The sequence below is a fragment of the Cyprinus carpio genome, chromosome B2 (genome assembly GCF_018340385.1).
Source record: "Cyprinus carpio isolate SPL01 chromosome B2, ASM1834038v1, whole genome shotgun sequence".
Taxonomy (NCBI): Eukaryota; Metazoa; Chordata; class Actinopteri; order Cypriniformes; family Cyprinidae; genus Cyprinus; species Cyprinus carpio.
Window position 1 is genome coordinate 19,919,377 of NC_056598.1, and position 19,282 is coordinate 19,938,658.

Sequence of the window (19,282 nt, forward strand, 5' to 3'; positions counted from 1 at the left end):
CACCTTTCTGCTTCCTATAGGTTCATTCTGTGGCATTAAATCCTGAGGTGAGTTTCAGGGCTTAGTTACAGTTCAGAGTTACGGCACATCCTTGTAGAGACTCATGAAATAGATGAAGTTCTATTATCAAGAGACATCTATGCTATCAAAAAGTGATTGTGTCTTTAGCCAGACATGATGTTTCTCCACTGCACAGTCAGAAAATATGATTATCTTCAATAAACAGACTGTTTATCTGCAGTCTTTTGCTCCTTATCTTCACAACATATAAGAGTCAGAGAAAGTGAGATGGACCACCAAACAGCAGCACTGCTTTTATATTAAATTATAGGCTCTTATCAGTGAGAACCATACAGTATTTGAAAGCAACATTTTCACATGTTAAGGGGCTGGAACACAGGGATGAGATGGTATGGATAGTAGAACATGTTTTTTTTTTTTTTCCATTTTTCCATGCAGGCTTGGACAACATTCAGAAGATTGCAGCTCAAGGTCGTTATGAGCTCCGCATTGACATGAAAGATGGCCAGGAGTCTGTATATGCCAACTATGACAGGTTTTCCATTGGAGATTCCAAGAGCCTCTACAAACTGCGGATAGGAGAGTATAATGGCACCGCAGGTGCGGCTGGATGACATTTGGGCATTCATTTTACATACACTGAAAGGAAATAACTTGTTTTTGATTCATTCAATCGTTTTAAAAACCCCAGAGATGATCTCTTCAGAGTGGCTTTGGATGTTTAAGCCTATTAGTTGTAATTATGTTCTCTTTTTACTTCAGGTGACTCTCTAAGCTACCACCAGAGCAGACCTTTCTCTACCAAGGACAAGGACAATGATATCGCTGTCACCAACTGTGCATTGTCCTACAAAGGAGCCTGGTGGTACAAAAACTGCCATCGGGCCAACCTTAACGGCAAATACGGAGAGTCCAGACATAGTCAGGTAAGCCAGGTAGTCGTAGAGATTGGGAATATCAGGTGAGGGCAAAAGTTTCCCATGCAGATTTAACAACAATTTTGAGATTCGCCATCGTTTGACCAACACAAAGCTGCTTGGTTTGAAAGTGTCTTCTGTTTGAGCTGTGGTTCAAAGATCATTAGACTCTTGATGACAAGTGACCTTTATTTGCCCCTGAAATTTTAGCAGCTTAATACAAGGGTTGTTTCCACCGCCTATACAGTATAGGGAACTACAAGTAAGCAAAACCTGCCTACACATTAAAAATAGGAACTTATTCCGTTGATTACAATCTTAATTCAGCGAATTGATCTTACACCTACAGGGCCTTCGTGCTTTGTGACTCATTGTTTGTGGTTTTGTTTGCAAGGGCAGGCGTTAAAAAGACAGGAAACATGCAGAAGCATTTCTTAAGTTAACTGAAAGCAAATAAACCTCAATATGTGAGAGTCACAGGCCAATGGTAAAAATAATCTAGAGCCTTCCTTGCTCAATTGCATTGTGTCATGTGCTGTTGTCTCAATGTCTGCTTTCATTTCAGCTTTCTCACAAGCTTTAGGGGGTTTTATGGTCCAGGGTCACATATGACAATGTATCTGTGCTAGAACCACACTTCATGTTTGAATACCTACTGTATGAATGCTAATGAGATCATAGATAAATAACTGTTTGTTTACTGACATTATGTGTTTGACTTCGGCAGGGTATAAACTGGTATCACTGGAAAGGCCATGAGTTTTCCATCCCTTTTGTGGAGATGAAGATGAGACCTTTTAACTACCGCAGCATCAGTGGCAAGCGGAGGAGGTCCACCCATTAATCTACCGTCCTACTAGCTGTTTCTATTTTTAAACAGGGCGAGGAGGACAGAAGGAGTGATGTAACTTATTTAAATCTCTGAATGACAAAATCCCTTTGACGAATGTCTGATGTAAATTGTAAACCTTGAGGTTCGGTGACTTTCTATATGTGTAATGCTATTTGTTCAGCTCCGGGAGATTGAAGACTAGGTAGGGTTTGGTATTTTTAGCACGTTTACAGTATGAAGCCTGTGGAAAGAATCTCATTATTAAGTGAAGAAAAGATCATTTCTCCCTTTGAGATAAAAGATTTTAGAAAAAAATGAATGCCCATTAAAATGAGATGCTTCTATTTTTATAAATGATGAGAAATACCTTTAAAAAAGTTTCAATTCATGTTCATGTGACCCATTACAGTGTTATATTTTGCATTTACTGCACACTGAAGCCAACAATATTTGTTTTATTTTAACTGCATTTTCATCTCATATTTAAACTTAACAGTTGGCCATTGTACTGTTAAAAGCGTTGCAGTCGATGAAGTTGCAAATGTTGGGTTTTCTGGAAAAGATAATACAAAACACAAAATGATATTATTGTTATTGAAACCTCAGAAACCAAAGAATTATTCAGTATCTGAGGTTAAAACATTAAAATGAAAAAAAAAAAGAATGATCACATGCTTTTCAGTCATATGATTTGCCCCATATTTGATTTTATTTTTATTTTAAATTTTACAATTTCATGTATGGCTGATAAGTAATACTTTTACATCATCCCACAACAAAGTTTTTTTTTTTTTTTTTTTTTTTTTTTTTTAAGGTATAAACTGTCCTGAGAGCACTGATATGTACATGTGGAAAAACTCTTATGGAGAATTTTTACATCATTATGTTTCACACTCCATGCTTTGAGTGTTTTGTTTCTGTAGACATGAAAGAATAATGGTGTCCACCTGTGTCTTGGTAAATCCTCTAGATTAATAGCAATTCATAGGTGAGTGCAGGAGAATTGCTGTCTGTGTTTTGCACTGCAGTAGTACATGCAGAGTGAAGACCATCTGAAGGGTTCTTTTCATAGATTTTCTGTTCCTTTCATGCATAGTCATTGTAAAAAGGAGTTGGACAGACACCTGCTGACAAGCAGTCAAGCTTGAGCTTTCAAGACCTGACATACACACAATAGGTCACAAAAGTAATGCAACGCCTAGTGCAACTTAGAACATAGCCTTTCTTCTTTTACCTTTGTGTACCTGACAAGAATATATTATTTCATTCTGTAGTTTAACAGGGCCTCAGTGTATTTTGTACAGTGATGGAAAGGTTTGTGAAGGAATACGACCATGTCATGTTTTTCTAAACCTTCCTCATACAATGTAAGTTTTACCTCAGCAAGATAATTTAGATTTTTCTTCATTAATTTATCTGTATGCTCTACCCATTTCTGTAAGGCTGTAGACAAATATTCTTCAGTTCTCCGGAGTTCTGCTTCTCACAACACCTGTTTCGCATAGTTGCAAATCTCCTAATGAGCCTCTTCTGAGAGATGGCGCTATGATGTCTTCAAAGAGTTTCTACACTTTTCCTTTGCTTTTATTTTTTCTTTCCTTTTTGAGGGGTAAGATTAGAGAGTGTAGCAACAGCTGCGATGAGAACTAGAAACCAAGTAAATTCTTAATCAGCTCAAGCTAATTGCATTTAACGCTGAAAAATACTTACATTTTGCTTGCACCAGAAGGCATCATTTTCTCCAGTTACTGTTCTGTAGAGAACATGGGTGGAAATGTGTGTTCCTTCTTCTGTTTTCTAACCGTTTCCGTCAGAAAACTAATTGTTTGTGGGTTCACAGTGAGCAGCCCTTCTGTAGTTATTTCTGAAAGAGGAACTTTAGTGTTGTTTTGACTGAGTAAGACTGCTTCTCAACAAAGAGAGACAGCAGATTTTACTTCATTATTCATTGACTCAGCATATGTTGGGGTCACTTCAAGTCCCTGTCATTCTGACATGCCTCCCATCCACCAAACCACTTATGGTTCAACATTCACCATGGGAACACACTTAAAAACATGTTACACACAACACTTTAATTCTGTGTTAGGAAGGCATCTAGGTCATTTTACCACTCTCATATACATTTATTTAATTTCATTATGACGTTGTAAAGAAAAAAACTAAATTTTGTACCTAAGAGGATGTTGTAGAGCAGTAAACATGTTCGACTGCTTGTCCTTTACCTCTATGGCTCTTGGAAAATGTGTTTAGCATGAACACTAATGAAGCAGGTAATGTGTGCAAAAGAACGGTCATTTGTCCCTAACTCGCTAACCACATTGTCAGATAACCTTGGATATTATTGTAACAGATCAATTTAGCTCTAGTTTAACTTAAAATGTGCTGTATAGTTCCTTTTTTAATACATTTTCTACACATTAATAAAATATTCCAAATAAAAAAAAAATCTGAGTTTGACTGTGAATTTATTTATTTACTTACTTATTTCACCATTGCAGGCTGTGTAGCTAAATACAAGCCTATAAATGATTAACAGTTTTGTTAACATACTCAACCCTTGAATATACTGACAAACAGATAAAGTATTAACAGGGATTTATACCACAGTTCCACACTTCAAATTTTATTGACAGAATAGCGGTTCATCCGCAGTTGGATGTTTAACTGTTTGTTCTGATTGTCTGTGTTTTGCACGTCAGACAAACAGTTCTGTGCATTTCTGGTGTGGATATTTCAGAATTTTTTTTTATTTTTGCAAGTCACATCAATATATCGGTTGGTAAGTTTGTGAGTGAGTCATTAACTTCACTCAAACAATTCCTTCAAAACACTGATTCATCATGAACAAGTGTGCCGCTCGGCACTCGCAGACCCAGAAACGTTTCTTAGGGGGCCGTTTCTTCATCAAAATGGTTATTTTGTTTTTTTAGATTTGCATTTTTGTTTGTCATTTAATATTTTGTTTTCGGAATTGAAATCTGTTTTGCACTTCTTGGCCACCGTAGTTTCTGCGTTTGGAATTATTTTTGTTGATGAAAACAATACTAAGTAACTGGCAATATTACATCTAAAATGTAAGTTACTCAATATTAACTTATTTTTTATTGAATTGTAGTGAATATTAAACAAAGCTTGCAAAGGAGCTCAGAGGCTTACCTCCCAAATGTAGGCTATCGTAGATTGTTTACCTGAACTTCATCAACATGGCCTATGTTGTAGCGGTGAACATTTGCCTTCCAAGCTAGAAATGTTAAGTTCCCAGGACGTTCTCAGAACATCCCCACTGGTGTCAAGGACGGTCATGATGTGGAGTTCTTTAAAGGGTCAGGGGACGTTATTTTGCGGACCGTCACAGAACATTCAGGACGTTATCAGAACGTTTAGGGGACCATGTTTTATTTGGAAATGTGATGTTCCCAGAACGTTCTCAGAACGTCCCCACTGGTGTCTTATTATATGACCAACAGAGAACCGTATGGGAACGTTCTGTTAATGTCCCGAATGTCCTCTTTGAAACGTTGTTGTGTGACCATATAATAACCAGTATGGAACGTTCCCCTATAGTCACATTGGGAACGTTATTATATGACAAACAGAGGACAATGCGAGAACATTCTGTTAACGTCCCAAATGTCCTCTTTGTAACGTTTGCTATGTGACCATAAAATACCCCAAATAGAACGTCCCCCTAAAGTCATATAAGGAACCTTGAACTGCAGCACTTTCATAACCAAAAGAGGACGTTCCATGAACATCCCTAATGTTCTGTAAAGGTTCGGAACTTTCATTACCTTTAGAGAACTTTAAGGGAACGTTGCACAATGTCGCGAGAACGTCCCCTCCTGCGTGGGTTTATATGGAAATTACGTTTAAAAAAAAAGTAGGTTCAATTCTTTTGAACCAGTTGTTTTATTTATTTATTCTTATTTTGGAGGCATGCAAAACACCTTTTAGCAAAAACGAATCTCATGATTATGAGAATTTTAATGTAAGAGCGTGTGCAGTTATTTGTAACATGAATGTGTAAGGCCACAGGTGTCACTTGCTTCCAGTTATTTCACCAGTGCAAAAACAGTCCATTATGATGCGTATTTATCATATTATTGACTTATTTTTTACATATGATTAACTTATTATTTTATTTTTTTTAATTTTTTTTTTTTTTACAAACTATATCAAATGTAACATCACTATTGAACTTTTTTATGTAAATAACACACCACATTTTGGTCTAAATATGCAAGACCACTGAATAAAAAATCTAAAGGGATGTATGCGCTTTTGTAGGAATTGTTCAGATGAATACAAAAACGAAATGGAGTCAGTAGGGGTTGCTTGGTGACAAAATTTTATATGCCGTTTATTTGTGCTACTCTCCCATTTGTGCCTCATACATTTCATAGCCATAGACGCCCTCTTGCTAGGTGTTCATTTATAATCTAAAAATACATAAGAAATCCTCTTTGTAGGTGATTCTATTCACCATTACAGCTGTAATAACCCCTTTTATCTACTTGAGCCGGGTGGACAGTGGTCTTGAACTGACTTGCTAGGGCTTGCATTAAAGTAACATTAATGCTCGCCTTTTCAATGCTTTCTAGGTGGTATGAGGTTGAGATGAGAGCCACGCCGCAGGTATTTACAGAGCACACTTAGAGTAGCCTGATAATGCACTCTATAGCCTGAAGATGACCAACCGAAAGGGCTCTCAAAATGGTTGAACCCCCTGGCCTCAGAACCTCTGTGCTCTATTATCAGAGCTGTAGGTCCCTGCATGCACCGTGCCCAGGGTGAGTCTGATGTAAGTAGGCAGATACACCACCCCCCAAATCTTCACAAGTCACTGAACACTGCGATCTAATCATTTCTGACACTAGAATAAGAGGCTGGGCGGCTGCCTGTAGGAGGACTCTCTAATGGCAACACACACACAGGGGTTAAATCAGAAACCAAGTTCAAATCTCTGGAACAGCTTCAACAGAACCAGTGGAGGTACATTCGGTGTCACAGGCACATGTTTTGGAGAAACACCAGCAATTGTACATCCGAAGGTAAGCAACATGCATGTTATTTCTATACAGAAGAATGAATAGTTTGCTAAAAGAAATTATGTGTCTTTAGTTGTAGTTTTTTTTCTCTGATCAGTTTGTGGAACTAAGAAATAAAACGGATGAGATTATATGCTTTTTAAGCATGCTATCATTTACACTTCTTTAATTAGCCTGTAAAGTATAAAATGTTATTATGTTGGTTAATTAATCAGGCAAAGCATTGAAGCTTGTTTTTAATATTATAATACTACCTGTCTTTAAAGATTTATTTCAGAATAAGATAATTTTCATCCATACTTACTTCACGGCTCATTTAGGCTGCAATATGAGTGATAAACAAACTGAAAAATATGAGCGTTTTTCATCTGTGTGTGATGAATTAGTCATTGTTTTGATTGTCTGCTTGTAGAAAAGTGTCATACCGGAGGCGCATGTTGTCATTCAAACAGAAAGACAATACGTTTATACTGCACCTCATTTTGTGACATGCGTGACAGTTGTTGGAAAGATATTGCTTGGATTTCTAGGGCACACTTCAGCTTGATGTATGAAATATAGCTTTCCAGAAAAGAAGCTTTTAGTACAAAAGCAGGCTTTACTGAGTTCCTCAGCCATGTTGGAATTTATGCTCTCAGGCAACATCAGCCTTCTTGTAGTGAGCATGCCCAAGCTTTTGTCCTTTTATCAAGATGTCTCAACATATGGTGCAAAAACCACAGAAGTGCCCTTTAGGGCTGGAAACCCACAGGCCCGAGGCCTTTTATGGGAGGCATTATTTTGCAACTGTTTTGTCTTTTTGCCTCAATATGTTCCAGGCTGAACCCAATCCTTGTGTTACTTCTGTTCAAATGAATCATTCTATTTCAAGCTTCTGACAGTACTTTAAAAGAGCTTTAACTTTTGACAGAAATTATACTGACCTTCATATGACCATCTTAAAAACCCTTAAAATGTTTCTTTAAAAAAAAAAAAAAAAAATGAAGATTGTTCATTTACATTTAGCAGACACTTTTATCCAAATTGACTTATAGTGCATTCAGGCTATCCAATATTTTTTTTTTTTTTTTTTTTTTTTTTTTTTTTTTTTAAACCAGTATGTGCGTTTCCTGAGAATTGAACCCACAACCTTTTGCACTGCTAACGTAATGCTCTAACACTGAGCCACAGGAACATGTATAAATCATCTCTTTCTTTCTCAAGCTTGCTTATGTATTTTGAGTAATTTAGGTTGATATTCTGAACAATGTCAACAATACTAACATATGTCATATGTTTAGACTACCTAACAACATGATGTACTTGTGTTAACAAGACTGCTGTCATAATCTTTATAAAAATCTGAGATGCATTAGATAATGTTAGAGGGATAGTTCACTCAAAAATGAAAATTCTGCATCATTTACTCACCCTCAATTCATAACAAAACTTGCTGAACACAAAAGAAGATATCCTGAAGAATGCTGATAACCAAAAGGTTTTGGTGCCCCTGTATTTTTGACCTATACATGGGTAAATAGTAACCTAAACTGTTTAGTTAGCCACATTCTTTTAAAATATTTTCTTTTGTGTTCCAGAGAACATGACTATCCCTACATTAAATCAAAATAATAGGCCTATACAACTTTAGTACTCACTCAGTGTCTCAAAAAAGGAGATTGATGTTATTAAAACTATTGAAATATTAGCCAGACTAATATATATGATTATTTGTATGTTTGTTTGTTTATTTTATGATGTTGTTGTTCCGTTTTCTTAATTTAAGCACAAATTCTGTTAAATTAAAGTAGAATTAAGCAAAAAGCACACTTCCTGCGATTCAATTGTAAATCAGCTCAACAGGAAATGAAGCAAAAACCCCAGTGACTGACATAAATATTTAGTTAATCTAAGAAAATTATGAGAACAATTTGTCCATGAAGAAGTATAGTTTATTAGCCTAAATATATAGGTTGTTCATATAAAATTATGGTGAGATGCAGTCTGTATTTTGACTATAATCTAATTTTAAACATACCGTATTTAATTACATTTTTAAAATCGGTTTTAGAATTCAATTTATAAAACCACATATTTTCACATTACTTTTCACCTCTCACAACATGCTGATCTTTATCTAAGTTTGACAATGGGAGGGATAGGTGGGGTCAGTGTAAAAACAGGAAGCTCAATTTCAAGGTTCAATGCAAATTCGTGTAACCTTGCATCTTCTCTAAATTGGGTATAGTTCCCTGTTTTAAGAAATGTGTCCCTCCAGAAGTCTAGTAATAAAATTTACAAATTTTACACACAAATTTTACCTCATTCTTGGTTTGAAATGAAACAGTATACCTATACAAAAAAAAGAAATGGAAGAAGTTGAATTACACAATTCTTTAGTCCCAGCAGTATAGTGAGTTAGGAGGGAGCAGGCCATTTATGGCAGAGCAAAGAGCATTCACTGGTCCCTCCTCTTGTTTTCACAGCACTGTTCTGATACATTTCATTAGAATGACTCATGAGCTACAGTTGTGACTGGTTAGGAACTATCTGGGCTATATTTGGATTCAGAGGCAGCCTGCTTTATTTTTCATTAGGGGGACTAAACATAAACCCAACACCCTAATGTTTCCAAAGCACACTCTGTGCCTTTGGGATGTTCAGTTTGCTGCTTCTGAAGGGTCCAATCAGAGGACAGAACGTCAGACAGAAAGATGATGGAAGAGGCTGGTAGAGAGAGATCATTTTTTAGTTCTGCCTTCCTTCGATTAGCAGTCTTGCCTCAGCATAGATCTATACAGTAGGGTGTGAATAACCACACTAACTTCAAGTCTGTGAGACATCAAAAGTGATGAGTCCAGGTTTACATCATCAAGGACACAACAAAGTCTGGTAGAAGGTTTCACAGATTTTACAGTCAGACGTGTAGAATCCAGACAATGCTTCTCTTGCTTCTGTTTAAGTTTAACAAAGCAGCCAGAACAGTCCAAATTTTGAAAGTAGTGTTTGAAATGGGCATCAGCAGGGTTGAAAACCTTCCTGTGTCACTTGGTTGAGTAAGAGAAGTTCAAGTATTTAACACGCCCAAAATAAATGCTCAGTTCTGCATTTCTCAGTTTGTACATGCTTGATAGATTAAAGCATACAGTCTTTGTGTTGCTTCACTATGTGTATATACAGTATATGTGTGTGTGTGCGTGTTTATATATATATATATATACCAAAGCAACTTCCAGAATAAAAATTGTCAAAAGAGGTAACAATATTTGTAATTTCAGGTTTATTAGACAACTAGATTAAGTAGCCAGGTTTTATTTATTTATTTATTTATTTATTTTTTTGTGTAAATATATATCTATACACACAGAGAGAGAGAGAGAGAGAGAGAGAGAGAATCACAAAAAAAAATTAACAGATAAAAATAAAATTGTAAAATATACAATATATATAAATTGTATGGTCAAAAAAAGTGTAATCAAAAAATGTTCAATTTCATTTACCAAAAAATCCTGAAAAAAAATTGTATCACAGTTTCAACAATAATATTAATACAAAAATAATACATTTTCCGAAATTACCATATTAGAATGATTTTTAAAAGATCATGTGACACTGAACACTGGATAAATGGCTGTTAAAAATTCAGCTTTGTTATACAGTTATTGCAATAATAATATGAGACACAATATAATAATATATTCCAGTGACGGATATTGTAATAATACTTTTACTCTTTTTAATAATAATAATACTATTAAAATTTTTACTATGTTTTTAAACAAATAAATACAGCCTTGGTGAGCATAAGACACTAAAAAAATAGTACTTACCAAAAACTTTTGTAGTATAATATTCACTACTATAATTTTTTATATATATATACAGTATTTTTTTAAATAGTAGGAAATATTATGTGTTAGAAAATAATAAAGGGAAATTTGATGTTTCTGAACATTTTGTTAAGTCAAGGATAATTCTGTTTTTCAAATCTCTTTATATCTAATGACTTGTTTTGGTACAGTGGCATATTCATAAGTGTGAGTAAACCCTGTTCAGTGTTCATTTTCTTAACGTTGCAAGCCATAAATCTAAAATACTACAAGAATGCACTATTACTTTTACCCTCATTCAGTGTGAAAGAAAAATGTCTGTTTTACTGCACCTCACAGCATAAAAGCATAGCGGTTTCTTAAAATACAAGAAATGTTTTAAAACTATTCTCTCACTCGACGTAACTCAAGCTCCTCAGTGAACTTTCAAAATGATTTCAATACATGCTAAAAACTGTTTGTGGGCACTATGTAAACACAGTGACACATTTTCCCCTCCCTTCATTCTGTGACATCACAGGGAAGTTGAGTTTAGGAACCGCAAGAATGCAGTGTGTCAGGCAAAAGAGTTGTGAGCAGACAGAGGGTTCTTTCTTATACTGTACAACCCAGGAAGACTGAGAAACAGTGACTCGACTCCTCCTCTCACACACAGGCTCCAGGTACAGCAGTGGATATGTGCCGTACGTGCCGTCCATTCAGAGCAGCAGACTGTGTTGCTGAAACGAGGGTTATGTGATGCCCGCAGAGCCGTCTGGTCTGACCCCTCATCAGAGCTGGTAAGGTTTAATGCTTATGGGCTGAGAAATTATGGATTGCTGGCCTGATGAGCATCTGTTTGTCACATGTGGCATAGCTGAGAACAGCTAACTCAATTCAGGCCATATGCCCCTTTAACTTCTGAGCTCCTCCTGCGTCGTAACTGACATTCTGTGTAATGGAGAAGCTTGTGGACATGCTGAGAAATATGTTTTTTCTAATTTTGATATATACCACATGTGCATCTGCGATATGACTTGCTTAACTGCTGTCTGGCTGAAATTCCTTAAATAACTGTTGACCTTTTTCCAGATTAGTCTTGGAAAAAAATGTGGTAAAACCATTTTGTTTATACTGAGGCCTGGGATTGTGCACTTTGCTTTCAAGTCTGAAAAATATTGCTGTTTGACATCACCAAAGTAGGAAGGCAGGAGATACAAATCATTCATGAATATAAACTGGGCACCGTAAATGAAGGGCAGGTGGAGGTTTAAACAGGTCCTCTGGTTTTGTAAATATTTCCATAACAGGTCTGGAAGCATGCGAGTGTTTGAATATAAGACAGACTCTTTAGCTTTTGTTTGATATAGAGCTTCCAGCTGATGAAACTAAGCAATTGCGCAGCGCTTTCTGTTCGCCCTCTTTCTCTCAGACACATTTTGAAAACCCTGAGGGCCTGTGCTGTATTTAGACAGTGTCCTCTCTTGTGTGAGGTTAATCACGTCCCTGTATTTGTCTTTTCTAAATGTGTTAAATTTGCTTGTGAGCCTTGGAAAAAATTACTTGTCTAGCTGGTTTAATCTAATAATCTCTTTCCAAAATTTGGAGGAGTTTGACTTGCACAACAACATGTCTTTGCATGTAACTGATGTTGTCAGTGAAATTCAGAGCTCCATCCTGGCTTTGTGTGAAGCTGAGAGAGTTTTCCTGTTTAACATTCCTCTGCCGATCTGAGAATTGCTTAAAGTGATTGTTCTTCTTCAGAAGGGTCGTGCTGAGGAGGTGAAGGATAAGAGTAAGAACGTAGAGCTGAATGCTCTTGAAGTGTTAAGCAAGTCTACGGCTGAAACTTCAAAACGGGAAACATGATATGATGCCTTTTAGTGCTAAGCTTCTTGAAAAGTCTTCAAATTGTCTGTATTTGAGAAGAGAGTTGCCTTTTCTTGCATAGGTGTTTATCACACCTAAGAAATAATGCTGCACTAACTGATTTCCTGTTGTGAAACTGTCTGCAGGAAGCAGGGTGAACACATTGCCTGCATGAACCGTGCACAGCCAAAACAAGATGCTGAGGCTTCAGAAAGTTTGTGCAACACAACATTTGGGAAACAGAGGATTTTTTTTTTTTTTTTTGTTTAGTAGTGGGGGAAATATGATAATATGTAATCCCATAACTTCCATAAACTCTTACCATACTAGTGCAAAGAAAACATCCAAAATACATAATTTATCTGTAGGTTTCAATCTGCATACCAGACGAAACCGGTTTCTCGAAATTAGTTTTTTTTTTCATCTTGCCAGAAATCTCCACCAAATAAATGCACAAAGAAATGTATGCAAATTTGTGCATATGTAATTATATAATGACTCACTGGAATATTTAAATTTTAGAAAACTTGTAATACAAAACAACTTAATGTACTGTGATTAACCAGCTGAGGAAGTATGGTGCTATCTAGAGGTTAGTATTTTTACGCTATTCACAAGTGGTGTCTCACCTTAAAAATCATTCCTATAGTTAAAGTAAATTTGTTGAATTTGAATCTGAAAATGTTCATTATATGGATGTGTGTAGTATTTGATAAAAAGAAACAAAAGATAAACAAATCAATTCAGGATAAAAAGGCATCAGCGAGTAAGCAAACTTCACCAGGGCCATTCCTACAGTTTGGTGGATATTGAGCAGGATTGTAGAGAAAAAAAAATGTAAAAATGTTATTATTTTAGCCTGAGGAAGAAAATGTCTGTCTTTCAGAAAACCACTGGTCAAGCTCAGCCTAGTCGAACATAATAATCATGACCAATTATTTCACATTTGGTCTAGGAAATTTGTCCACCCTGTTACATGGCATTTTTTCAGTGCAATATGTGTAACTAACAGGGTGGACCTTAAATCTAATAAAGCCCATTACTAGCTATGAAAAAACAACATGCTAGAAGATGATTTAGAAAGAATTTTAATAGACGTATACAATCTATTTATATATCCTGTATGTACGGACACAACAGGGTGGACATTTTATTTTTTTAGGCTATACAGTAAGTCTTCTGAAAAATTATAAAAAGAAAATTGTTTGAGTAATGAAAAAAAGCTTGCCTAATACTTTGTTTGTTCCTTCCAGAGAAGTGATGTCACTTCTAAAAAGCCACAAAATGTAGGCCAAATGGTTAAGATTTTAAATGTCTAGTATCAGTAACAGGATGGGGGTAAAATGTGTATCAAAATAAAATGATTTTTTTATGTCAGAGAAAATGTATATACTAATACAAAAAATATATGTATTCTTTATTTCAAAGTAAAGTTGGGGAAAAAATCATGATTGGGGACCTGGGATTTTGCCAAGTGCTTCAAAATGTTTCTTTTTTTATTATTATGGTTACTAATCATTATGAATTTGTGTTGATGTGGTGTATATATGTATGAAAAATCATGTAGCATGAAAGTGAATTAATATTTTACGTAAAATATGTAGTACTGTTTAACAGAGACATAAAATCCACCAATGTGAATGACCTACATTGGGGTCTAAATCCTGGGACGAATAGCAACTTAAACTAAGTTCACATGCAATCGTTAATCTTCAGTTAACCAGTACAAATTTGCTTCATTATTAAATTGATAATATTATGTTGCTGTGGTATTTGTTTCTTTTAGTTATCTGTCATATGGTGGTTTTCCAGAGCATATCTTTTAGTCCCCATCATTGTGGTATATGAATTGACGTCAGAGTGTTTCTAGTTAAGAATATGTTCACTGGTTCCTCATCCTTTGAAATAATGTATTATCTCTTATTGTTTTGATAATATATTTGTCCATTTACCTGGATTATGTTGAAACAGTAAAACAAAAGTGAACATTACAGCATCACTGAAAGTGATCAAAGTGATTTTACCATCTACAATATGGAGCTGAATTTTTTTTTTTATGTTTACTTACATGGTGCATATTTGACATTTAAAAAAAAGTAAATAACTAAAAAGCACAACAAAATATATACCATGACCCACATGACTTATATTACATATACTTATATTATAGGTTCGTTCTTGGACCTGGTTTGACTCATGTAGCTGTGCACTCGTGACTCTGTCCTGCAACATTGATGAGAGTCAGAATACATGAGAGACATGGAGTCACTTGAGGATCCACAGCTGACTTAACTTCTGCACTCTCTCTTTCTCTTTTTCTTGATATTTCTTTATTCTCTCACTCTACATCTCTCTCTGTCTCTCCAGAAATGCCCTCATTCCATCACATCTGTGAGAGTCAAGGCAGAAGAGACTAAAATAGAGTTGGAGTCTCCAGAGGGACCAATGCTTAGAGGAATCCAGCCAGTATAAACACGACCCACGATCTCTCCAGTTCTCACAGCCAGAATATATGAATCGTGAAAAGTCATACAGAAACATCTCATAAGCAATGCTTTGTTCTTAGACCCCAAATGCAAGGAGTTTTATGAGATAAACAGTGTAGTTTGGGATTAAAGCAATAACTGTGTACATCGAGGATTTTGAAATTGTCCATCCACCATTTATTTCAATTGGCTTGTGTGATATTTTCTCAGGATGGGATTTGCTATGACATAAGAACATTTAACAGGCCTAAACAGAACATTCAGCAGGTGTTGGACCTGGATCAAATGGACAATTCCTTGATCTCTAGATAGAAATCCCATGCTAATTACTGGTTTATTCGGATCTACGGTGGCTTTACATCTCGGATCACATTGGATTTGATCTCTATAGGAACTCCGAAGGGATTTTGAAGAACTGTCACTGAACCATGAAGGAGGAAATCCTACAGTTTTTCAATGATATATGGAACCTCACTTCATCCAAGCATGACCAGAGCGTCTACAACACGGTGTGCCTGGTAGTGCTTCTGACTCTACCGCTGGTTGTCATCTTCACATCTATACTGGTGTGTTGTCATTGTTGCTGTTGTCGTAATGCCAATGGATGCCGGTGTTGTTGTTGTAAAGGGGAGACCTCAGTCACAAACCCGAAAACCGAAAAGAAGAAAAAGAAAAACAGCAGCCAGAATAATGAAGACTTGTGGATCTCTGTCAAAACAGATCCTATGATTAATGAAAGACTTGCACTGACTATGGTGTGAACAATTTTATGTTTATTTATCTTCATGGTACATGTAAAGGTACAAAATTGTTACAGCAGTGTTTACTAAAATGTGCCTGAATGTAAAAAAATCAAAAGAGAATTTAAAAAGAATTTTTGTATAAAAGTAAAGTTTAAGAGTGAATGAATAGGTAAGAAGATGCTGTATGGTGCGTTTGATCCTCAAAGGCTTGCCAATAACCAGCGTTAGGAGAAAAGAAATGCATATCTTTAAATGGCAAAATGCATTCTGTCTAAATGGCCACCAAGGCCACATTTACACTGCAGGTCTTGATGCCCAATATACACTTTGTTGACTATTTCCAATTTTTTGATGACCCGTATCTGATGTCTGTATTTGCACTATACATTTGGCAAAACAGCCCAAGGTGGACGTACTGACTTGGAAAAACTTAGGTGGAAAAGGGAATAAAGATGGCATGATTTGCAATGGAGGCAGATGAAATGATAATACAAGCTTTTGAAAACTGTAAGACTTTCCATTTTTGCAAAAATTGAAAAGTGTTATTAAATCACAACTGGCGTCCACCTGAGCTGTCATTCACCACCTTTGCTTTTTAAATTGCATACGACTCACATTGACAGGAATCTGTTCACTTACATGGCAGACACAAATGAACATATCCGATTTATAACAGATTGATTTCCACAAATGAATGAGGCCTGAAACTGATCTGAGAATATCAGAAACTGTGTGCTTTTTTCACGTTTACAAAAAACAGAATTCGGTCACTTGAACTATGTAGTCGTGCAATGCAGCCTAACAAACAGTGTAGCAGCAGTGTTAGTAGTAGTCCGCTTATCTGAATGTGTGCAACAACTGTCTTTATGAGTGTATCTTTGATGTATTCATTCAACTGATTTGTTCAAATACAAAGATTTATTCAGGAGCGAAACTAGTTAGCATTTATATGAGTGAGTCATTGAATCATTTACATAACCAATTCATTCTAAATTTATTCTGGAATAAAACATACCACTGTTAAGAGAGACACCAGTTGATTCTGTTTGGGCTATGTCTAAAATTTAAGTTACTCAATATAAAATTCTCATTTATTTAACTGCTGTATAAAATAAATATCACACACAACCATTTTGTTGGTTCTGAATATTAGCACCATTGTGATTACCTGCAATATTCAGAACAGCATCGCTTGTGTGATATCGCTTGTTTAACATTTCTAAAAGGATCAAATGTCAGAAATATGTCAGATTTCCAAAGAGCTTACCACAATTTCAAATGCTTCTAAAAGCTGCACTTAGACCAAATTTTGAATAAAATCATTTTCCAAAGATGCTGTTATATACAGATGTCAAAAACTTCTAGTGACGCACTTAGTGGGTCGCAACCACTTGTCCTTCACCTGAAGCATGCGATGCATTTAAAATGAGTTGCTTTATATGGCTTCAGAAACTGACAGTTAACTCACAAAACAATTTCTCTATAAATATAACCTGCCTTTCTTTCTGTGATGATTCACCTGAGAAAACCATTATTTAAATGTGTGTGGGGGGGGGGGGGGGGTCTGTGTTGGATCTGTGACGCATATGGATGGATTTACTAGAGACAGTTCAACAACACCATGAAACTGGTCTCATAATTTCCTCCTAAACACCTTTATTCACAATGCAGTTAAAAAAATTATTATGCTGAGCTCAAAACTCAAGACTGCTAGAGACACCATTATCATCACAGTTGTGTGTTATTGAGCTTGCTGATAAACAAACTTTCATCTTCTTGCACTTTTCAGATGCTGGGATGTTTGCAGTGCCATAATTAGATGTTTATTTGGTATTTCAACACATTCTGATTAGGCATGTCAGAAAGTCATGCATTAACATTCATCATGCTCTTTTTTCACTTAACTGCTGTTTCACTAGCATGCATTTTGGGTAAAGCAACCACTGAATTATTCATTACGTAATCAGTAAGGTTGGATCATACTTGTCCTTCGTTGATTTTGGTTTCTGGTACAGCTGGATCAAAGAGAACATTTCATTTGTTTGAACAACGAAGCTGTCAAGTTCTGTTTCCTGCACTCTCATTCAACATATGTGATAGCAAAGCTTTGATCAGCCCAGTTCTGCATGAAAATGAGTGTCAGTTTGTATGAATATGCTGAAGCAGCATTTTCTTACTCAGTTGCCATGCTGGTTGATGCATGCAGATTTTTTTCAGCCTTGTCTTTTTTTTTTTTTTGAATTGCAAGATTAAATAAAATTATTTTTTATATTTATTGTGGGCTGTGTTTTGTACGTTTAGACCTGTCAAAGTCAACATCATGTTATTTAAATGTAATAAGTTACAATAGTTTAGGTTAAATCATGTTAAACAACTATGAAATCATTATAGCACACACGCACGCACGCACACACACACACACACACACACACACACACACACACATATATACAGTATATGTATATATATATATGCATACATATACATGTGTGTGTGTGTATAACACGTTAACGCAATTAATTAGTTATGGAAAATAACACGATTAAAATATTTTAACAAAGTTATGTTGTGAGGTTAATTACAGTTTTAAAATCATATGCATTATACCACACACATATGCATACATATGTGTGTGTGTGTGTGTGTGTGTGTGTGTGTGTGTGTGTGTGTGTGTGTGTGTGTGTGTGTGTGTGTGTGTGTGTGTGTGTGTGTGTGTGTGTGTGTGTGTAACGCGTTAACTTTATTAATTAGTTATGGAAAATAACGCGATTAAAATATTTTAATACAGTTAACGCACTGGCCCCGCCCCTAGACCTGTGAATCATCTTACACTTCATACACTGTTGACAAATATGATGCAGGGCAACAACTCCGTAAATGCAGTTATGCCCTTAAATTCAAGATACTGGTGCCGAATATCACGAGTTTAAAAAAAAAGGGTTAGTTCACCCAATAAATTTTAATTCTGTCATTATTTACTCACCCTTATGTCGTTTCAAACCTTTCTTTGTGGAACATAAAAGAAGCTATTTTGAAGGCTCTGGTAACAAAGCTGTTTGGTTACCACTGACTTCCAGTGTATGAACAAAAAAATACTGAGATGTTTCTCAAATTATTTTCTTTTATGTTCCATAGTTTATGTTACGCCAATGTAGCCTAATGTTTATGTGTAATATATTTTATGTTAAATCAAAATGTCTTTCTTTCTTTCTCATTTTACACAAAAATAGCTTTACATAATCTTTTGTGGGTATTTACACAGTCAAACTTATTTTGCAATTCATTACATTTATTTTAATATAATTGATAGCCCTTATATATATATATATATACCCATTTAGGTTAACCTTAGTGCTCAATACTAATGATTACTGGCAGACTTTTAAAATACTTCAACACTTGAATTTAGATTATAAAAATTTATAAGCACCGCCACCACAAAATCAGACTTGGCACCTCTTTTTACTTTTAACGATTGTTGTGAGGTTAATTACAGTTTTAAAATCATATGCATATACATTTTCATAAGTAACTGTAATTTAATTACACATTTTTTTCTTAGTAACTGCAACGGA

The 19,282-nt window shown here is 35.6% G+C and overlaps 2 protein-coding genes across 5 annotated transcripts in view; both read left to right on the forward strand.

The window, feature by feature from the left end:
- LOC109078957 (tenascin-R-like) overlaps window positions 1–4,219 on the forward strand; it is a 126,051-nt gene extending 121,832 nt beyond the window's left edge. For all 4 annotated transcript variants that reach the window (XM_042718545.1, XM_042718548.1, XM_042718546.1 and 1 more), the window contains 3 exons: window positions 460–621; window positions 784–947; window positions 1,666–4,219. In XM_042718545.1, coding sequence (XP_042574479.1) covers window positions 460–621; window positions 784–947; window positions 1,666–1,782 — 443 coding nt within the window. In that variant the 3' untranslated portion in view covers window positions 1,783–4,219. The remainder of the gene's footprint in view (window positions 1–459; window positions 622–783; window positions 948–1,665) is intronic.
- A 2,431-nt stretch (window positions 4,220–6,650) lies between these two features.
- LOC122136216 (uncharacterized protein KIAA0040-like) lies at window positions 6,651–17,982 on the forward strand. Its single transcript, XM_042718549.1, has 3 exons — window positions 6,651–6,824; window positions 11,286–11,409; window positions 14,846–17,982. Exon 3 carries the CDS (start codon window positions 15,393–15,395, stop codon window positions 15,723–15,725), a length of 333 nt encoding a protein of 110 aa, XP_042574483.1. The 5' UTR covers window positions 6,651–6,824; window positions 11,286–11,409; window positions 14,846–15,392; the 3' UTR covers window positions 15,726–17,982.
- The last annotated feature ends 1,300 nt before the right edge of the window (window positions 17,983–19,282 follow it).

What these genes read in the sequence shown, in the direction of transcription:
- LOC122136216 (XM_042718549.1), top strand. Translation starts at nt 15,393, where the DNA reads ATGAAGGAGGAAATCCTACAGTTTTTCAATGATATATGGAACCTCACT.